Genomic DNA, 22,756 nt, shown 5'->3' on the forward strand with positions numbered 1-22,756 from the left:
CATATTTTATGATTATTTTTTAAAGTCTATTTTGTATAAGTGTATCCATTGTTACTTATAAAAAACAAAATCAAAAATATTTCATCATCAGTTATTTTCAAGGCTAAAATAATAATTTAGATAAAATTAAAAGCGAGATGTTTATTTTAGTATTTATATATTTATCTCTCAGTTAATTTCTGTCTACAAAATTTATTCCTTTTATCTTCTATTTATTTATTTTTTTTCAGTTTCTGACGAATTTAACATTGACACAATTGTATTCAATAATTGATTTCCAAATACGATAAAAATTTCTCTGAAATTTTAAACTATCCTTGCCCTAAAAAAAATATTAATTAAATTAGTCAATAAACATTTTTTCGTATATCTGGAATCACGCATGACTTTAACTAATTTTAGGTTGCTGAATTCAAAATTTTTATCAGAATTTGCATAATATGTCACATTTTTTAGATACATACGATTTATTTATAAATAATTAATAATAAATAATAAATAATTGCATAATTATTGTGAAATTAAAATTTGAAAAAAATATTATTTATGTGTATTAATTTAAAATTTGTTTAAATCAACAAAATGTTTATTTATTCAAACACACATGATTTTAAATATATTAATACAATTTTAAAACAACAGTATGTAAAAGTCAAAATCATTAGAAATGACTTTAAAATAACAGTTTTTCAACGTTTACATCATTGGAATCCACTTACCTTTAATTTTTTAAATATGTTTTTGATTCACCTTTTCGCCTGTTCGATGTTTGATCATTTCTCTAAACAAAAACCAACAATAGTCACCCATCATGGAGCATCGGTACCTCCCTAGGTACCGATGGTCCATGGTTAGAATATCTTGATGATAACGCTCTCCTTGCTTATCGCTGACAGAGTCCAAATTTTCGGGAAAGAAGTCAAGGTGGGAGTGTAGGAAATAAATGTTTAATGACATCCTACATCCTAAACGTTCGTAGTTTTCTAACAGCTTGTTAATCAAAGAGAAGAAACAGAGTTTTCGCCTTTTCTGTTGTCTAAAAAACACCAACAACATCTTTGAAGGAATTCCATGTAGATAGTTCATATTCAAGTTTTTGTCAACAACTTGAGTCCTTAAACAGTTGCTTTATTTGCGGACCGATAAATATACCTTCCTTGAGCTTACCATCACTCAGTTCAGGAAAAATTATTTTTACATGATTAAATACTGTTCCATCTACTGCCTTTAAAAAATTTTTCATGAGTCCGAGTTTTATGTGAAGTCACGACAGTATGATTTTACCACTCTCAATTAATAATAAAAGATACAGTCTATGTATTTTTTTCTTTATTAAGCATGTGTGCATTTGTTTAAAAGTAAAAATACAGAAACTATTCTTAATTGTAACCAACAGTTGATCAAAATGAATTTATTATAAAGCATTTTTTATAAATTTACGATTTACGTAAAACCTTTACGTGGTAACACAATTTCAATAGCATAATTGAAATCGGCACCCAAATAACAGTGAGAAAGTTGTGAAACATGTTTCACAAACAAATTTTGTGTTGACTAGTGTTATTTTTTACTAGTTAATTGCGAAAATTCCAACTTAGGAACACACAAATATTACTTGTTTCCAGCTTCTTCCGCGTTTCTCATTTTTTTCCGTACGACTTCGTTTTTACTCATCTATCCGTTTTCTACCTATTCTTCTTTTTTCTGCCAAAAGAACATTTATATTGTACATTGTTCTTTGGGAGTTATTTCTATCGCAAAAATCTTCTTATTTCCAGCTAATCCTTTGGATTCTATCTGTTTTAGATAATGTGATTTGCTTTTCATTTCCCCCAACTTATCAAAGATTTGTTTATTAATTTTGTTTGGATCCATCTTAATCACATGCCCCAAAAAAACTTTTCTTTGTCGCTAATTTTGGCTGATCTCCTTGTTAAATTTTAATCTGTATCCTTTCTCTGTTACCTTTGGGCCACGGAATTTCCTTAGTAAGCTTCTTTCGATCTTGAGAAATTTTTCGTGGTTGGTTAGGTATAAAGTTTCAGTCCCATGTAAGATTACCAGTCTTATTATAGTTACGAAATGTCTTAATTTCGCTATTTTAGGGAGATCCTCCTTATTGTAATTATGTTCGTTATAAATCTAAGCAATTAACACTTTATCTATTCTGATTCTGCATAAAATCTTTCCTAAAAATTATTAAATAGAAAACTTTTTAAAATTCATTGGGATCATTAGTTTTTTTATAGTCTGACTAACAAAAGAAAACACTCAAAATTGAGTTCAGCGATTTTAATTCAGTTAAAATTAACAGAGAATTTCTTGTAAAAGAAATATACGAATAAACACGCACACACGCGCGCGCGCGCATATATTCTTGTTTAAACGAGATTATCAAACTTCGTTTGATATATATATATATATATATATATATATATATATATTCACTCGTGTATGGCTAAGGCTGTGCTTTTGCGTGTTATAATCAATATTAATCTCTGAAATTACATATATCCAAAGTACCCAAACATTCTTCCGCATATTTCTTTGCGGGACGTCTAATTCTCTATTAGCTGTAAAGGTGGATTTTTGTGGACTTCATTCGAAACTCTCTCACGCTCCACATCTGCCTTGCTTACCGGTTGACTTTCGCTAACAGATGCATCCCCCCGCTTTAAAGTCAGAATACCACTTTCGGATATTGACTCTGAGTGAATCTACAGCAAATTTCTCCTCAAATTATATTGTATAGAGATAACAGACTGGCAGACGTGAAATCAGCATACAAAAACCTTCCTGACATCGTTGGCAGCCATTTTTTCTCCTATCGTCCTAGTGAAAAAATCAATAGCTACTCAATAGCTGTACCAACCACAGAAAATCTTGAAGTTTTCCTTTTCATTGATGCTACTTTCATATATCTAATTGTTATTAAACGTGAGTTTTTCAGTCTTCTAATCGGAAAGACCATTTGTAATAACTCTGTATAATAATAATATAAAAAATTGAGGATGATCTGGTTTTATTCCCCATTCAAATTTTTGTTATCCTATGCAATTTTATCTCATTAATGAAGCTTTCTTTAATTTGGTTTAAAAAATTCAAATATTTTTTTACTACTTTTTAACCTAATTCGACTTTGCGTTAGTAAATCCTACTTTTTGCTAAAACGCAAAAAGAAAATGCGATTATGTTTTTGTTCTTTCATCTATTACCATGAGCAATGTATTGTAGTAAATTATTGTCATTTTCTATAAAAAGAAAAACTAATAACAGTGACAGATGTAGAATAGTTACCCTTTTAACCTCGACTTTTAACTGGCTGAAATATACTATTCCATACATTTTAAACACAATCAGAATTTTTTCTTAATTTCTTATTGGTTACACATATTTTATCAACCATTGCTTTCTAATAAATTTTATTACTTATTTTTTACACTTTTACAGAATTATATATATATTTTTTTAAGATATTCCATGATATAAAGATCTCTCTCTAATTAAGCAGTCAATGAAACAAATCCATAAATATCGTGGAACATTATTTCAATTATCACTTAAATTACAAGAAAAAAAATACATTCTGTAAATATTTACAAAATTACGACTTCCCTAGTAAAGTTTGCATGTTCTCTGAAAATATTTGCAATTTCTGTAATTTTGTTATTTTCTGTAAAATTTTCATTTATCTGCAGCATTTAAAAAAAATAAGATACTGTCGCATGTTCGTGGCTTGACCAGAATATTGAGACACTAATAAACTTAAATGTCTTATAAATACAATTTATTACTCTAAAAGCATAGAAAATAAAATAAATTACAACAATAATAATAATGAATATACGACAAACAATATAGTAATTCAGATAAAGACAAGATTTGTTTAAAGACAATTATTTATAAAAACCAGAATACAGTCCAATTTACTAAAAACATTACAATGTTTTAACACCGTATTAACAACAAAATAACATTGGAAAAACCTGAAGTTCATACAATTCAATTTCTGCAAATATTATTATTTTTACTGTCTACAATAGAACTATCCTATATTTTATCAATGAATATAATACTGATAACTAATATAATACACTTTCATTACTATTTGCCAATAACTCACCGAACAACTTCCTGCATTCAACCACCGTTCACAATAGAATGCTCGTGGCGTACTCTTCACTCGTTAACGTACGCTTACTGATATTGCCGTCACCGCAACCGCTCGGAATTCGAGCTTGTAAAACTACTCTTGTCATCGTTTGTTATCACGATTACGTCGAACACGGCCTCGCAGAACTACTGACCCTCCGTCGATCCATGCTAGTATTTGTATTCCCTGGCCTGCAGAACCAGTACCTGCCCCATCCCTTAATTGTTGAAGCGTTATAATTTTCATGCGCCCTTACGTTTTCCCATAAATTCTTATTCCAGTCTGGTAACCCTTCTGGTCGAACATCTTTTAGAGGTGCCATCGCCTTTATTACAAGAACAGATTTTTAAAGGGACCTGTTAGTCTGAGAAGATAATTCCTTTTAGTTCCATCTGGATTCTTCTTTTCATTACTATTTTCTCATTCTTTCTTTAACCCTGGTTCGTTATACTGGTCTTGTTACAATACTAAGACTCATTTGTCATAGATTCATTAACCTCGATTTATTGAGTTATTGTTTAAATTAAATTAAAAATTTTTACTATTTTATTTTTTAATTGCTAATAAAATAAATAAATATTTATTTAATGTCGTATTTGTATCAGTATTAAAAATAAAATGAGTCATCTTTTCGGCACTAGAATGCTGATTAGCTGGAATGTATTATTTCATACATAGTTAACCTGATAGATGAAATAATATTCTTATTGTTTGTAAATATTTGTATCAATCTCTGACTTTTTATAAACATTGTGTTATTAAATACTTTCAAAGCGAATAGAGGTACCGATTGTAAAGGTGTAAGTAATTAGTGATTTATCGCATCTCGATTAAACAAAATTAAGGAACGATTAATCGAATAGTTCTCTTAAACTCGGGCGCAGATATGCTCTAATATGCTAATCAACAACGTCGTTACCGTTGAAAAAATATGCAAACATGTCTTCATTCTTAAAAATAAACTTATTTTATATGAATTATTTTATAATCTTTTACGTTAATGAAAAAAATTATATATAAAAGTTGTAGTTTTTATACAAAAAGAAATGATGATAATAACGATCTCTCTTGATACTTAGCTCATCGTATTCAAAAATTCATTAATTTTAATCAGAGGTGAGTTACAGAGAAAAAAACAAGTATTAATGCGACAAAATGCTTTTGTATTCAACATAGAATAGCATTAAAATATCGAAACTTTTTTTATTTCATTGGATCGGTTTCGATAAAAACTGTTGTAATTCATCCTATTTTATCAGTTCAAAACCTTTGATGACAAATGAACAATCACAGAGTATCCCTTGACACAATTACGAATTGGTTGTAATTCGAAATCTAATACCACTTCAACATGATTAAAATCTTATTGGTTGGCAGCATATATTCTATATGTTTTATTGTATATCTGCAAAACTTAAAGATAAATTGAGATACAATTACTAGCTGAAGATGCCGAACGATCGATAACGTTTTCTCAGGGAATTAATTAATTCCCTGTTATGAATTAGCTAATTCAGCTGTCACTTAAATTTTAAAATGAAACTTTTTATAATAATGCTCCAAACGTAAGGAAACGTAGGAACAGATAATTAGCATTTTCACCTCAATCGGTGATTCGAAGGAATTTGACACTTTACACTTCAAACGAGGTTGCTAAATCAGTTTTTAAAATATTATTGATTATCTGGATTTTATCAGCCTCTTTATTTTTTAAGTGATTTTATTTCATACATAAATAATAAATTTAATAATAATTTTTATTGGGTTAGTTTGATAGTATGTCGTGAACTAGTTAATTTTTTAATGAAACATTTTGATCAATTTTAAACTGTTACATTGTACAAAATGTTTATTTTAAAAAAATTTCTCCTATTCTAGAATTTCATCTGTTTTCATAAAAAAATTACTTCACGCTATTTTTATAACGATAAGCAAAATTTAAGTAATGAACAGCCAATGAGTTTCGCTCGGTAAAACCAAGGATTGGTTGTAGCATGTTATCTCATACAATTCGCAGTAGATCGTATTTCCTTAAGTTTTATTGGTTCCGTAGTTTTATCGGCTTCTTTCTTTTCATATATATTTTATAGCATACCTTAGCAATTTGACATTAACACTGGGGTTTAAATTAAATATCTGTTCGATTTTCATATGATGTAAAATAATTAAATTTTTAATGAAATATAATTAAAATAAGAATCTACCCTTTAATAATAAATTTGAAGTATCTTGCTCTATGTATGAAAAAGACGATCTACTTTAAAAACATGAAAATTTTCTTACGTATATTTTTTTTTAAAAAACGGGAAACATGACATGAATTTATATACTGAATACAACTCCTAGATATAACATATTGATTCTGCTAGCTCGCATAAAATGTTATTCAATAAAGATAGGACACTTAGGTAAGTAAAGAATATATTAAAAACAGAGAAACGCGGTAACTGTGAAACACGAAGTGAATGTGTTGAAAGTTGTACCTTCAGTTTCTAAAATTTATGGAATGAAGAATTGCAATGTTAATGCTATAACGGTAGCGATAAAAAATTCCCGACACATTCCTTCCGGGTTTATAAATGGCATTCTACCTATTTATACTGCTGGTATAAATACTACTGGTACGGTAGTAGAGTACACTACTACCTCATTCGCACAACCGTTACTGTAAGTGTCTAATATTTTAAATAAAAATTAAATTAAAAAATATAATTTTTTTGAATCTCAAATTACATTTACAATCTGTTTATTAGATTATGAAGCACAAGTAAATTTCATCACTTATAAAGAAGTTTCCGTGAAACATCTTAATTAAATACATTCTAGTCATAATAGTAAATCAAAGGTAGCATAAGCATTCATAAAGTCCAGCCAGTAATGAACTTGAATTCATAATTATGTCCAGTACTATGAATAAAACCTCAACATAAAAAGAATAGTAGTAACATAGAAACAAATAACATTAGAAACATAAATGATCATAAACATAAATACTTTGATTCACAGCTTAAGAAGAGATGCCTCATTCTAACTACCAATAGCAGGTTCCTAGATCCATTACATGTACCCGCTTTGATCCCTTTACATGTCTCCATTTTCTAAAAGCTAGATAGTTTACGTGGTCGTTAAGTATTATTTTGTACTTAGTACAAAAAATCAACTTCTTCTCGAACGCACGTGAATTACTCATGAAGTACTCGTGAATTTTGTTGTTCCGTACGAACCACGGCTTCAGTGTAATGCATCCTCAAATTTATCCTTGAAACGCTGAATAATTTCTATATTTCTGGTACTCTCCGTATCCCAGAGTTGAATTCCGTCTATCCAAACCGGTTTTAGAATCACTTTGTACAAAGCAGTTTGTTAGGTAGGGATAGTTGCGATTTCCTGCCTAATAACCAGTATAACTACTTAAATTTGATACCTAGCTATTTCATTTTTACCTCAATTGAAGCTTCCATGTTAGATGACGATTTAGGTGAATACGTAAATACCGTACACTTTCAACTCGCGGGATGTAACCTCCACCTAACTGGATTCCGAGGCAGTCACCTTTTCTCATCGCGAATGTCATGTTAGACGATTTCACTTGATTAATCTTTATTTTTCATTTCTTCTATGACCCGGCGGGAAGAACTAAAAATATTTCAGATGAAATAGATTTTAAAAATACTAATAAAATCTATATGTAGATAAGTAATTACGTTAGCCCATATTTCGATTAATATCTCCAAAATGATTCAACATAAATTCTTCGAAAATGGCTCAAAGAAGTTCTATATAAGAGGTATTAATGGGATTAAATTTCGTACAAAATTAACAAAGGAGAAGATTAGTTTTCGTCATTCTTAAATTTTGTTTTTTTGTGTAGTTGTAGAAAATTGAGCTTTAGTAAGAGAAAAGTACTTATTAAGCTACATAAAATTTTAGTGTTTTCAGTCAATCGGATTTAAGATTTTGGATATTCAACATTATTTTTAAACATTTTTTTCTCATATTTTGAAAACATTATGGCCAAAAAAAAGTTGAAATTCGGCACGAATATCTGGTTACACAGGTGTCCCACGAAGAAATGGAGAATATTTCAGGACATGTTCTACTAGTGAACATAATGAAAAAAAATTCATATAAATATAGGTCTGGAAACGTTTTGTTTTCGAGTTACGGCTTGCGAAAGGTTTCGCCCGGATTTCAGCTGTTCTAATAAAAAAACGTCATACTGTAATTTTTTAAACTCAAATTAAGGAGTAAATTTAGTGATTTCTTATGTCATTTGAGCTTGAAAATAGGAAAAAAATAGTTTCAGAACTGTAACTCTAGTAGTTTTTAAGATATCCGACGTAAAACGCAAAATTCGGTGTTGAAGAACAAATTTTTTTTTAGGTTTGTAGTACAATTTCTTTAGTAATGACTAAGAGTTGCGGAAGATTTAGTAACAAAGCTTGTAATTTTGAGAAAATTAATTTAAATACAACCAATAAAAGGTGGCAGAATTTAAAGCTAGTTTGGACTGTATTTTTTTGATGAGATGGTAGATGATGAAATGAAGCAACGCTATGTTCTTCTTGAATCGTTAAATTTAATTTTTTGTCACCCTTGACATTTTAATTGAATTACAATAGTTACATTAAACTTAAGAGTGTATAACACTTTAGTCATAATTGAACTTGAACATTATCAAGAAACTATGAGTCCCCTTGGACTGAAATGAAAGCACGACCGCACTGTGCAGTATCCTGACGTACAATATAACTAACACTAATTGTCCATCCGGACGAAATGAAAAATGCAACCGCACTGGGCGGGACTCTAACGTAGAATACTAGTACGGTCTCACCTTCCGGTTAGCGCTAGCACCCACTAGATCACAGCACCGGACGGTTCGACGTGGAACGAAATAAAAATGATTAAAAATCGGTTTTTCATTGAACCACAACAGACAAAAAATAGATAGAAAATCACATTATTCTTTCTGCACCTAATAAGCATTATTCATAATATAGCAAAACAAAAAAGATAAAATACATGAAGTGAAAAGTGGAAACAGAATAACAAACATCAGTTACAGTAATTTTTAGAAATTCCCTCCTTCATAATTTACAAAGCATTTAGCTCGACGTAAAATATTTCCGGTGACTTTATCATTTCAGATGCGTTTCGTATAAATTCAATAGCATTTCGTATTTTAATGAGTACCTCTTCTTTAAAATTAACTTTTTTTTGGTATACTATCGTTTTTATATGGCTTCAAATTACTTAATCTAGTGGCGTTAAGTCAGGTGATCGTGATGGCCAATCCGACTTGTCCAATATGTCCAATCCCCAGCTTAATAAATGAACACTCAAGTGATTTCTACTAAAGAAACATGTGGCGTTGCACCATCCTCCTGGAAAATCACTTCAATCTAGTTTGTACATCCTCAAAAATTGCCGATAAATAATTTTTCAATAAATGAAAAATAAAACAATCTCCCGTAAGATTTTCATTGAGAAAATGGTCCCAGAATTTTGTCATAAATAATGCCACACCAAATGTTAATGTGAAATCTATGTTGTAAACTAGTTTCTACAGGACCATGTGGATTGCCTTCGCTCCGTAAATGACCATTTTTAGAAATGCAGACTTCATTTCTAGTAAAAGTTGCTTCATCAGTAAATAAATTGAATTTACCTTATCAGCGTTGTCTAGAAGCAAATGACAGAAGTTTAACTGCAGAAAGTAACCGCAGTTTTTTTACAGGACATGGTTCCTTCAATAACTACCTGCACAAAATAGGCAAGAGAGAAGAGCCAATTTGCAACTACTGCAACGAGATAGATGATGCTGAGCACACCTTTTTTGAGTGCAATAGGTGGGACACACTTAGACATAGTAAGGCACTCACAGGTATAACTCGAGAGACAACAATAGACTACATGCTAAGAAGCGAGTCAATCTGGAATAATTTTGCTAGTTTTGTTAGACAAGTTGTTCTACAGAAATACTCCGATGAGAGAAGACAAGGTGTTGGCTAGAATAGGACTGGGTGGACAGCCTTGCTGGTGAGGTCCAGCATGCTGCGGTGTGTTGGCACTGATGAGCCACCAAGGACTCCACGGGTAACAGTCAGGTAACAGCACATTGAATACTGAAGGGACCCGGCGCCGCGTCGCGGCGAACTGGGTCTGGCGTGGTGTAATAATGTGGTGTATTAATATTGCCCTTTTGGGTCCCCAAAGGGCCAATATTGATAAAGAACTCTCAAAAAGAGCTAACCGGTAGGCCGACCTGCCTTGCCAGTATATAGCCGGTAGATGGGGAGGCCTATTTGAGTTTAAAGACACTCCCCTGGGCGGCGTAATACCAACAAGTCGGTCCGGCCCAGGGGAGCTGAGAAAAAAAAGAAGGATATATTTACTCAATTAAACAATTTTTTAGTAAATATAATATAAAAGTGACTGTAAATACAAATAATGTACTAAAAAACATTTTCAATAGTAATATAGAAGAAAAGATTTATAAAATAGTAATGATATATACAAAATAAAATCTAAATGTGCAATACAACATACATTGGTCCTACGGAGAGAAAATTAATGTTAAGATTCAACTGACTCGTCACATCTTTTAAAAATGAAAAACGAGATTCTAATTATGCCACGCATTTAATAAAAGGACATACCCCATGAAAATGGAAGAATCAACGAAAGTAATTCACAATTGTATTGGAAGGAAGAAGAACGAACTTTTTAGAAAATTTAGAAATCTTAAAATTCAAAGGAAACTATAAAACGATTATAAATGAACAAATCAACAATAATCAAGCGGATGTCCTTTTCAAGAACTTTAATTTACTGAAAGCAGGAAATAAATAAATAAAATTAAAAGGTAAGTACAACTATTAATAAAAAATAAACAAGAAGGCCAGATAAGACATGACGTCAAATAAAGGGAGGGACGTTGACCAAATGCTATATAAAAATTAACAGAATCGTGCAGATAGAAGTGTCCATTCTTTTGCGTGTGGTATGGCCGGCCATATACGTAAATATTGTAAGCAGAAGCCTCGATGTACATCCTGCAAGTTGTATGGTCATGCGCCCGAAGGTCGAGGATGAAAGACGGGTCCATCTGCTTCACAGTAACGTTATGGTGTCTTTGAGGGACAGCTCCACCCGGGGCGGGGTGGGAAGCTTCGGTCTTCCACCTTCAATGATCGGATGAGGGCTCCTTTGAGATGCCATTAGGGGGAATGAAAGACCGTAGTCCCGGTGAGGGATCTCTTTGGGGGTTCCCCACTAAAGGCGAGGCGTCAGACCGGTGGCGTGGCTTGCAAAAAGACCGAGTCCCGGCTGCCTGGGCGAGGCCTTGCGTCCTTCCGAGGTAGTTTGAGGTGAAAGTACCCCCCGGAGTGCTGAGTTTATGCTTAATCGTGTGTCCAGCTCCAAGGTCCGGGGAAACTACAGATGTAAAAATAAAAGATTAAGAAAAATCTAAAAGTACTAGTACAATAAGATTTGACAATGAAGTTTTTCCGAAACGCGTCAGCATATAGTAAAAGAATGAAGCTAAGTATTCAACTTAGAAATTAGAGATAATTTTAGCAGGAAATTTAATATTAATTATTATCTTAATAACAGCAACTTATTTACATGTTATTCAACTTCTGTCTGTTACAAAAAAAAAAATGTTTTATGATAGCTGTCGACAAGGATAGTCAAATGGAACCCAAATTTCTTTACTAAAAAATTATATTCTAAATAACAGTATAATTTTTTAAAAAAAAAGGTCATTTGTTCAAAAGTCTTGGATGGGACAAGAATTTTGATTTTTTTAAAGTATAATTTCAATACTGCATAATTTTTATGATTAATACGTCGTTTAATCAAACGAGTCATTTAATCAAAATTTTTTTGTCTGAACATTTGATCTCTTTTGTAACTGTACTACTCCAAACATTACATAATTAAATCATTAATATTTTTAAATCTTATCCTATTATTTTTAAATATTGGCATATTTGAAATTAAAATTTGTCAATGGCAAAACAGCCAAAGTTATGATTCCTGGAAAATTAATATATTTAATAAATAAATATGGGAGAAATTTTTAAACTGTCAGTTAAAAAAATAAACGTACAGTTAAAAGATTTCATTTAAAAAAATCTTATTTAGATTTCATACTTGAAAAAGATTTTTTATTATATTTAATTAAAACATTAAAACGTCTGTTATTTCATCAAATGATTGTTTAACGCCGACGCTTAATAACAAAAATGAAAGGAAATGAAAGAAAAAGACTGTTTAAAGTGACAGTATTCGGTAAAATGTATCTTTTGAAATTATTAACGTTTGCTGTGAAGACCAATTGGAAAGAAAAAGAAAGAGTTTTTTTTAAGGCATCTGCTACAATTTATACGTCAGTAGACACCTATACCTGAATCACATGGAAAGACAAATAAAAAACGACATTTTTCTTTGTTCTTTTCTATTCTCAATGATAGAATACACGAAACAGTAGCGCACCCACACACATACATGCTTACGTCAAATATTAAATAACCTCTTTAGCTAAATGTATCTATTGATGCATCTATTAATATTGATTGGGGTCCATTAACAATGTATCACTGTTCTGTTGTTTTATTTCTTTTATTAGTTATTTTGTAGTTTTGTAAATTACAAATTAGGAACTCATTGAAAATTAAACAACAAAATTAATTAAAATGAGCAAGCTTTTTTGTTAAAAAAAATATTCAAGCGATGAGTTTTTAAAAAATATGGTAAACGAACATGAATGTTTTCCTCCTCGTTGAACTTTAAATTAAAATTATTAAATTCTTTTTTTTATATATTCTTCCCCTTTGAAATTATAAATACTTTAATAATTATTATGAATGTATATTTTCTTTTATTTTTGTAACTGATAACACTAACAAACAAAAAAGTAAAATTTATCTTGTATCTGGAATCGAATTAATTAATTTTTGGTTGCTTAATTTAAAGCTGTTATCAGAATCTGTTTAAGTTACGTTTTTTAGTACATATTGTATGATTAAGGCATAACATTTATTTACCAATAAATGGATAATCATATGAAATAAACATTAAAGAAAAATTATTATTTATGTGTATTCATTTAAAATTTGTTTAAATCAACTAAACTTTTATTTAATCAAACACAGATAAACTGAAATACAGTTTTAAAATAACATATTCTAAGAGTTTAAATCATTGGAAATGTCGTTAGAATAACAGTTTTTAAAAGTTTAAATAAATGTAATAGTCCTACCTTTAATTAGGAAACCAACATTAGTCACCTGTTATTCCAGGATCCTTGGTACCGATGCTACATGGTCAGAATATCCTGGTGGATACTCTACTTCTGAAAGTTACTCCTTTCTCATCGCTGACAGAGCCCAAATTTTCGGGAAAAGCGTCTAGGTGCGGGTATAGGAAATGAATTTTTAATGACATCACAGTTCAAATTCGCTAAGTTTATCGTCAAGAGTTGACCCTTTAAACAGTTTCTTGATTTGCGAAACGATAAATATAACTTTCTTGAGCTTACATCACTCAATTTAGGAAACCTTATTCTTAAATGATTAAATCCTGGTCTATCTTTGTCTAGTGCCTTTGCAAAATTTTCAGGAGCCCGAGTTTTATGTGAAATGGCGGCAATATGACTTTACCACTTTCAAATAATGATAAATGCTTTACATTTTTTTTTCACCACCCATTTAGTTCTGCCACAGTTCAGTTCTCTACTGTTAAATGACCAGTTCTCTACTTGGTAATGACCTTTTGAATCACGACTATCCCAAGGACAAAGAAAACAACAATATTTCGTAAACCAACCTTGTAACACAAAAAGTACCGCAACAACTTTCAGGTTGAATATATTGGTGGCAACATTCTTGCCACATATGGTCTTTGTGTTTTATTGCTTCTCATATTGATCCCATAGTTTCATCCGTTTCTTTCATGTCGACTGCATCAGCTTACTGTTTGTTACCATTATTCAATAAAACTGCTTTCATGCTAACTATAGAAGAGTCAATAAAAAGACGTCATTCTTCAGGAATATGCTGAATTCCATGCTCTTCCATCAGACCATAGATATCAGTAAAAACGCACAATGAAGTTTCCATAGTAAAATAAATTGAAAGAGTTTTATTTCGTGTCCTAAACGTAGTAACGTTTTTTCCGTTAAAAGATTCTACTGTTGTATCTAGACCCCCCCCCCCCGAAGTTCAGTTTGCTGCTTTGATAACTTTAAATCGCGAAGTAAATCATCAAGTTCATGTTGAATTAAATGAGAAGATTTCTCATGAGATACAGGAAGAAATTCTTCAATATCCTCTGCATCATTTTCTTCATTTTCAAATTGTTCTATTAGCAATCGGATTAGATGGTGGTACAGGTACAGATAACTCCTCCGTGTGGTACCAGAGCTTAGAGCCGGCTGTAGAGTTGAGGATACATCTGTATATTTTATAAACATTCTATTTTTGAAAATGCAAATTATATTTGTCATGCAAAAGTAGCACTCTGTGAAGTGGTCCTTAGGTTCACGACAAACCATCGGTTCATCAAACGGCCATGACTTGTCATTTCCTCTTCAACCATTCAGTTACTGAGCGCAATATACAAATAACATGAGGCGCCCAGATTTTATTTTGATCTCCAAGTGTACAATCAAAATAAAATTTATAAGCTCTTTTTATCAATTCAGAAATAGTTTTCCTTGAGATTTAGACGTAAATTTAACAGAGACATAACAAAAGATGTCTGGATGATTTGAACATCCACGAACTTTTGCAGAAGCCACGTTGTAGAAAATAAAAACGAGAAAAATCACTCGCTAGTATTATAAAGAATTTATAAAAGTATAGCAAAACATTATTCTGTGAAGTACAACACACAGTATAGACAAGTAAAGCTAGACTGAATAAGATTTTCTGTAGTAAGTAATAGATGTCTGTATTATATCATCATACAGACATGTTTGTACGTCTCTACTACTACTGCTTACGATACAACGTACATATTTATTTATTTTTTGAGCATGTATGCACATTGTTTAAAAGTAAAAATACAGAATCTATTCTTAATTGTAATCAGTAGTTGATCAAAATGAGTTTATTATAAACAAACTTTACAAATCTACGATTTACGTAAAAGTTTTTCGTGGTAACACAATTTCGATAGCACATTTGAAGTCAGCACCCAGATTGCAGTGAGAAAGGTTACGTAACATGTAAGACAAATTTTTGTGTTGATTAGTGTAATTAATTATAGCTTACTACTTCGCAATCCAGTAGTAGTTGTATATATCTTGTTTATATTTTTATCTTCATAAAATTTATACATTTTTATTATTTATTTTCATAAAAAAATTACATGACAAAGAATTTTATACATATGTTTATATTATTTTTTACTTCTAAGCAGGGGTTGGCTATTATGGTCATCAGATGTATATTGATTCAGTTGATTCACTCATCTACTACTAACTTAAACCTCAATTACGCAAAAGCTAGTTAAAAATAATATTGCATATATGCAAAGAGCGTAGTTGTTTAGAACAACACTATAACAGTTAAAAATTATATTAATCGGAAATATTACAAATAGCAAAATGGAAATATCATAACACCTTTAAGAAATAGGTTTTAGCTTATAAAGTAAACTCGGCCTTCTAAAGTACTCCTTAACGTAGAGTTTTAATGAATAATTTCACTATGCCATCACCAAGAGAAATTACAAATTTTCACCATAGAAATAATACGAGATTTAGTATTTCCTAATCTATAAAGGATCACGTCATTGTTGGTCGTGTAGCTACATCTGTAGTATATTATCATGAACCCTAAATTCCCTGGTACATGTACCCTTTTCTCTCCTATGAATAATTTATATTCATAGTCGTTTGTATTACATTTTATATTGCGTAGGATGTAATATAATTTGCTATGCAAATTATCTCCTTTATTTCTACAGTGTTCGCTGTACTTCAAAGATTGCCGTAAAGCAATGTGTATATACTTGTAAGATACTTGTAAAACTGTTAAGACTCTAGCTGTATGGCTGGTCCATGTTGAAAAACAACCCACCGCTTGAATTTATTAATCATTCGATTATAAACCTTGTTATCTAGCGTATTGTATTTTTATCTCAAATTTTTCTAAAAATGAACTCACTGGAACTGTGCATTTGAACGTTCACAAGTTTCAATCATATCAAAGTGAAATTTCATAGGTGAATAAGACCCCGGCGGGATATCACACACTTTCAGTGGGAGCTTCTAGGAAAATGTAGTTTATATTTACTGCATATCCACCCATAACCACCCAAACGCCTGCTGATCTAGAGTGTGTGGTACATCTAAATTGTTTTATTTAGAAGAATTTTTTATTTAATCTGATATTAATTACTAGCGGCTTCCCACGCTTATTGGACGTGTAGCTTGAGCCCTTCAACTCTTATATGTTTGATCTACAGTCTCGTTACCTCTGGATGTTGCTGGAAGTTCATCTGGCAAGCTTGCAAGCTTGATCTTACAAGTTGCAACTTTTTTTAACTTATATGATTGTTTATCTATAAGAAAAAAAATCATCAAATCGGTACAATTGTACTCACTGTATGAAGAGATTTACTAGACTAGATTTTCATAAACTGATATTATTTTTTCAAATTACATAATGTCTTCATTTTTCGAAAAATTAACATACCATATCGGATTTTTTTTAGCCTGTTTGTTTCTGATTAAAAAAATGTAAAATAAAATAAATTCATTGAAATCGATCCAGTAGTTTTTGTGAAATTGTGTAACAAACAAAAACCTTTCAAATTTTTTTATTAATATGATGAATGTTTTTTATGATCTTTCTTCCAAGTCTTCTTACCTTGATTCCTCCTGATAAACGTTGGAAAACTATCGGTTTTTTATGTAGAGTATAATATACTTCTCATCCGTAGTGCGAAATACGCTAGGGAATAATGAAATGATGTTATCTTATGTTTTACAATTTCTTGGGGCCGTCTGTTATATTCAAATATTTGAATTTTAATACAGTATGGCGCTGATGATGATACTTCGTTTGGTCCACAGAGAAAAAAATCAGCCTTAATATAATCTATATAACCTATAACTTATATTTATAAAATATTCGGTATTCCCTCACCGAATACGGAAAGGAATATATTATTCCGTATATTTTATACGGAAAGGAATATATTATTAATTCGTTGTTTAAGTTATATAACCCAGTTTTTCCACGTCTTTATATATGTAAACCTTCTGAAGGATAACAGACACTATCAAAGTTGCTGCGGCGAGTATAAAGATGTTTTTAATGTCAGACCTGTGGTAAACAGAATGAAGGTTTCACTTGTAAAGATGAATATCATCTATATTTCGGAGGATTTGCTGTACTGATATACAACAATATATTATTTAGATAAATGAAGAATGCAACGCAAAATCACTCCACACTTTCACTAGTAAGTCTGACAAGTAATATTTGTTACTTTTGGTAATGGCTACAAAATATATATTTATTAATTTAATAATGTCATTTTTCGTGAAAAACTTGCATACAGTGCTTAGGTAACATTGTAAATATCCAATATTTTCTGAAAATCACTAATAAAAGAAATAATAAGTCCCATATCTGTCTGCAAATCACTCCCCAATTTTCTTTAATACTATTAAAATTATTATCATATCTCTGTAAAGACTTTAGATACCACAAAATAAATTTATCGATAAATTAATTTTTAATTTAAAAACAAAATGATTTATTATAAATTTTAAATTCCTCTACAAAGAGTGATCCCTCCTGTTACTTAATTACACTACACAAATTCTCATAAAAAAAAAATTGGACAAATAATAAGAGTTTTGGTTATTGTTCGTCTCCTTCAACTTCTCTTCAGATAAACATTTACAATACGGCAGACGAATATTTGGTTTAATATATCTTTACAATCTCCATAAATATTTGAGGAATCAATACGCATTACGGAGGCTGAAAAAGAAGGGAAAACGTTTCAAAAAAGTTATTTATATCTGTATGTTAAATAAAAAAACTAAAATCTGTTAATTATTCTATTAAAATTACATGTAATTAACGAAATTAAAAATAAATTTGTACTATTAGATTAAGTTATTCTTCCTAGTTTTATAATCAATATATATAATCAAAAAAGTTTAATATAACGTAATTTGAATTTATTTTGCTAATATCTTGTTTACCTAAATATAAATAAAAAAATTATTTATTTATTTATTTTCCCAGGTTAATGTGAGTTCAAAACGTGCCATTCAAACAACAGAACGTAGAAAAGGTACATTCACAGATCGTAGTCAGTTTAAATACGCACGTAGATTAGTTGTTAAATTAGGAAGTGCCGTAATTACAAGAGAAGATGAACACGGTCTTGCTCTTGGGCGACTCGCATCTATCGTCGAACAGGTATTTAACTAGATTTAATTTTTTCAGTAATCATAAGTATTTACTAATGTATTATTTTAAATTATTTGAATATTTACAATTGACAAGAGATAAATATTAAAAATTAAAAACATGACTGCTAAATGAAAACATTGCTCTTTAATATAGGATAATTAAAGAGCATGCGGGTGACAATTTTGTATATAGTACAATTTTTTAAATTTATTTAAATATATATACACGCACGCACAAACATACACATACACATCTATATAGCCTATGACACTTCTAGTAACATAAGAATTCCAACGTAGGATCATACATCTAAATCGGTTCAGCCGTTGAGCTGCTACGGTGGAATAAACATACATACATTCATAGATACATACATAGACTCCATTTTGGATAGTCGTGTAAAAATTCTAATACTGAATATTCAGAATCATTTTATTCTTAAAAATTAGTTTATCAATGAAAATTTATGAACTAATTTGCAAGATTTTTATCTAGTAAATAAACACTTTATTTTATTTAAAACATTAATGTAGTGATAGCACTGGTATATAAGTATCTATAAATAATAAAAAATTAAGGCCAGTTTATTTAGTTAAGGCCAGCAATTAATGAGTAAAAGTTAAATTTCCCATAATTATTAATTAAAGATTACTAATTGAACAAAAATAGATAATTATAAGGCAATGACAGTAACTTTTATAACGCACACGCTCAAGATACACTTACACTTTTTATTTAAAAATGGATTAACAAAAATACATAAGATTACGAAATCTGTACATTAAATCATGTACATTTTTACATCTTAATGTGTAAATAAACTAATAGTAAAATTTCTTTAATAATTTTGTAATTGTAGCCTACATTGAAACATCTTTTTATATCTTGATATTTCTTGTTTTACTCTGAACTAAAATCTACAAACAAATATTTTCTAATAACCACGGGATATTAAGGATGTTTCTAATGATTTTGCACTGGAAGCACTAAATATTTTGATGTTTAGATTCACAAGAGATGGATTCTGTAAGACCAAATCGGATTTTGATTCATTTCATCATCAAAGTAATGGATAAACAAAATTTACGCCCATTCAATCAATAAACTTGCATATAATTTCTTATTGTCAGCATTTCGATTGAATTTGATTTTATCCAAGTATGATGACGTCGATCTATATGCAGTCCGAGATAACAAAGAGCAACTGTTTACTGAATTTATTTTTTTTTTTTAGTATTATTTATTTTTGTAGTTAGTTTATGATTTTGCTATAATCAACCTCACTTTTCTTTGATTCCTTCAAATAAAATAAATAAATATTAATACTGAAAGAGCAACTCAAATCCGAACATCTACTAAATAAACACAGCTGAGACATATGGAATTTTATGAATGAAATAAAAAAATTAAAATGTAGATTAAATCAAATTCGATGTTTATACTATCAAAAGTTTATATATTTACCACATTTCTACAAAAACATTCAAACTGAGCACTCTGTGTAACGATGCTTTTTTGTGTTTGAGTGATCGTATTGAAACACCTGACGCAAAACGCGTCAGATGTTGTCAGTGTCGCCGATTGTTGAATGTTCGCCTTCAGTTCATCGACAGTGGTAAGACTTGATTCAAAACCTCTATCCTTCAAATAACTCCGAGAGAAAAAATCCCAACTAAACAAATCTGGGAAACCCACAGACCATTTGTTCTTCTGTACGCCGTGTGAACGCGAGCTAGTGAATTGTTTGTTTTATGACGCGTAACTCCGTTTTGTTTGAAAAAGCCCGACTCTTTCTCACTATTATAGAACTAAATTGTAGAATTCTTTGAAAATTATACGGTACACTTCTATATTGATTGTTCGGTCAAAAAAAAGCCCTCCTCATACAATTACCGGAAACACCACACCATACTCCAAATCTCTCATCGTGAAGTGGACGCTCAAATATTAGGTGAGAATTTTCAGTCGTCCGATTCTTGATTTCATGCGGATGAACGTGCACACGTAAGTGAAACGGTGCCTTTATTCACATGAAATACAGCATCGAACCTGTCTGTTTATTAAAATGTTTTTCAGAAACCAATCGCCATAATTAAGTGGTTTCGGTTCGTCTGTTCTTTTAAATCGTTGGACTATACGGTTTCAGATTTCAATCATGAAGGATCTTATTCAAAGATCTACATTTTAGACGTCTTTTTACCGATTTGTTGTCTTTGAATAGCGGCTATGACCTCTGGGGTCCAAACGAAAGGTTGCCGCCTATTTTGTTTTGCGTCTGAAACCGATTCCATTATTAGTAATTTTTAACAAATCGTGCATGCTACTGTTTGCTGGGATATTGGTAGTCAAAATGTTTTTCGATTATTTTTTATGTTTCTTGAGATCCTGAATGCACATGAGGTTTTACTCTAGCAACTCTTTTCTCGATCTAATAAGCTATCTTAGAAAAACGCAAATCCAAAGAACGAAATTTTACTGCGTCGAATCACGAAAGGTTTACAACTGACAGAACATATACCAGGTATATGTTACATGTACAAATAATAATGGCGCTATTAATAGCAGCGTTAAAGGTGAACTCAGATTCTAGACGGTTCGGTTTTAAATTGCTCATCCGGTGTAACAAATAAATAAAGATTATAACTATATAATAAATATTTTACATTTATAGCATAATATTTTCTCCAGAAAGAATAATCTCTCTTTTATATATTAAATAAATGTTAATGCAATAACAGTGTACAAAATGACAAATATTTAAGTAGTACAGTATATAAATTGAGATTAGGCTACATGTTATGAAATGTATCCGGGAAATAAATAAAAGGTAATGTTCTAGCAATCAAAAAGAAAAAATACTTTCTTTCTAGCTGACAGTGTAAACAAAATGAGAGTGAACAGAGAGAATTTGTGATATAATAAAAACAAAAAGCAGAAAGGAAGAACGCATTTACCGCTCATCTAAAACTTCAGTAAAAAGAACACAAACGGAAATAAAAGAATAAAGACATTTTTCAACGGGAAACGTAACTAGCGTATAAAAAAATATACTGAATACGAACACTAGTAAAAAATAATAAAATTAGAAACAATTTATACACGAGACGAAAATATATTTTAAATAGTTACCTGCTATACTTATTTTATGTTATATCATTAAACTATATCTGAATTGTACAGTAACGATTTCTGGCAGATTTTTCTCAAGACAAATTGAAACATATAAATAATTAAGTTCAATTTTTCTAGCAGGTTAGCGTTCGATATGATGAAAATATTATTTAATTTTAATGCACAATTTAAACTAAGGATGATATATTGGATGATGTTTTGGATGATATGATTAAAAAGACCAAAAACCCGACTATTAAATGTACACATCAACCTAGATTAATGAAAAACGAACAAAGATTGTTAAACAAGTTTTTCTTTCTTTTCTTATACGGATTTTTTTTAAAGATAGATCCTGACTGCAATGACGAAGACACCCTCCATGGCATTACGATCTCCATTCCACTCCCTCCGTATCTAGCCCTGAGGGGCTTTACCAGAGGTCATCTTCAGTACCTCAGCAACAGATATCTTCCAGTCTGCATCGCCTCAGTCAGGATGCCACGAATGACATAGTGTTAAATAAGACCGACCCGATTGACCTGATAGCTAACCCTAAAACTATCCAAAAACGGGAAAAAGCGAGTCCCACACACAACATCAAGCGAGACTAAAACAAAAAACTATAAACAAACAAAAAAACTTAAAAACATAAATTTTAAATCCAACAGAACATAAAAACATACAATAATATCTAATTAACACCAAAATACTAAAACCAAAACATTATCATAAACATAACCACATACACAAACATAAACAAATAAAAACATAAACATGTAAATAAACCTAAACACACAAAATATGGGACAGCTCCCTCCAAGAGGGATGTAATGCTCAGGTGTTCCACCTTCGATGATTGGTCTGGGACTTCATGACGAGGGGGTAAATTAAGACTTTAGTCCCAGTGGGGGATCCCTTTGAGGTTCCTCATTAGAGGCGTGGTATCAAGACCGAAGTCCCGGTAGAGGGATCCCGAAGGGATCCCCTCATTAGAGGCATGGCATGTAATTAAAAGATCAAATCCCGGCTAGTCTGG

The 22,756-nt window shown here is 30.7% G+C and overlaps 1 protein-coding gene across 2 annotated transcripts in view; it reads left to right on the plus strand.

The window, feature by feature from the left end:
• P5CS (Delta[1]-pyrroline-5-carboxylate synthase) overlaps nucleotides 1–22,756 on the plus strand; it is a 264,054-nt gene that overhangs the window by 97,828 nt on the left and 143,470 nt on the right. For both annotated transcript variants that reach the window (XM_075365901.1, XM_075365902.1), the window contains one exon: nucleotides 18,436–18,612. In XM_075365901.1, the coding sequence (XP_075222016.1) occupies nucleotides 18,436–18,612 (177 nt within the window). The remainder of the gene's footprint in view (nucleotides 1–18,435; nucleotides 18,613–22,756) is intronic.

Source organism: Lycorma delicatula, chromosome 5 (genome assembly GCF_047948215.1).
Source record: "Lycorma delicatula isolate Av1 chromosome 5, ASM4794821v1, whole genome shotgun sequence".
Taxonomy (NCBI): domain Eukaryota; kingdom Metazoa; phylum Arthropoda; class Insecta; order Hemiptera; family Fulgoridae; genus Lycorma; species Lycorma delicatula.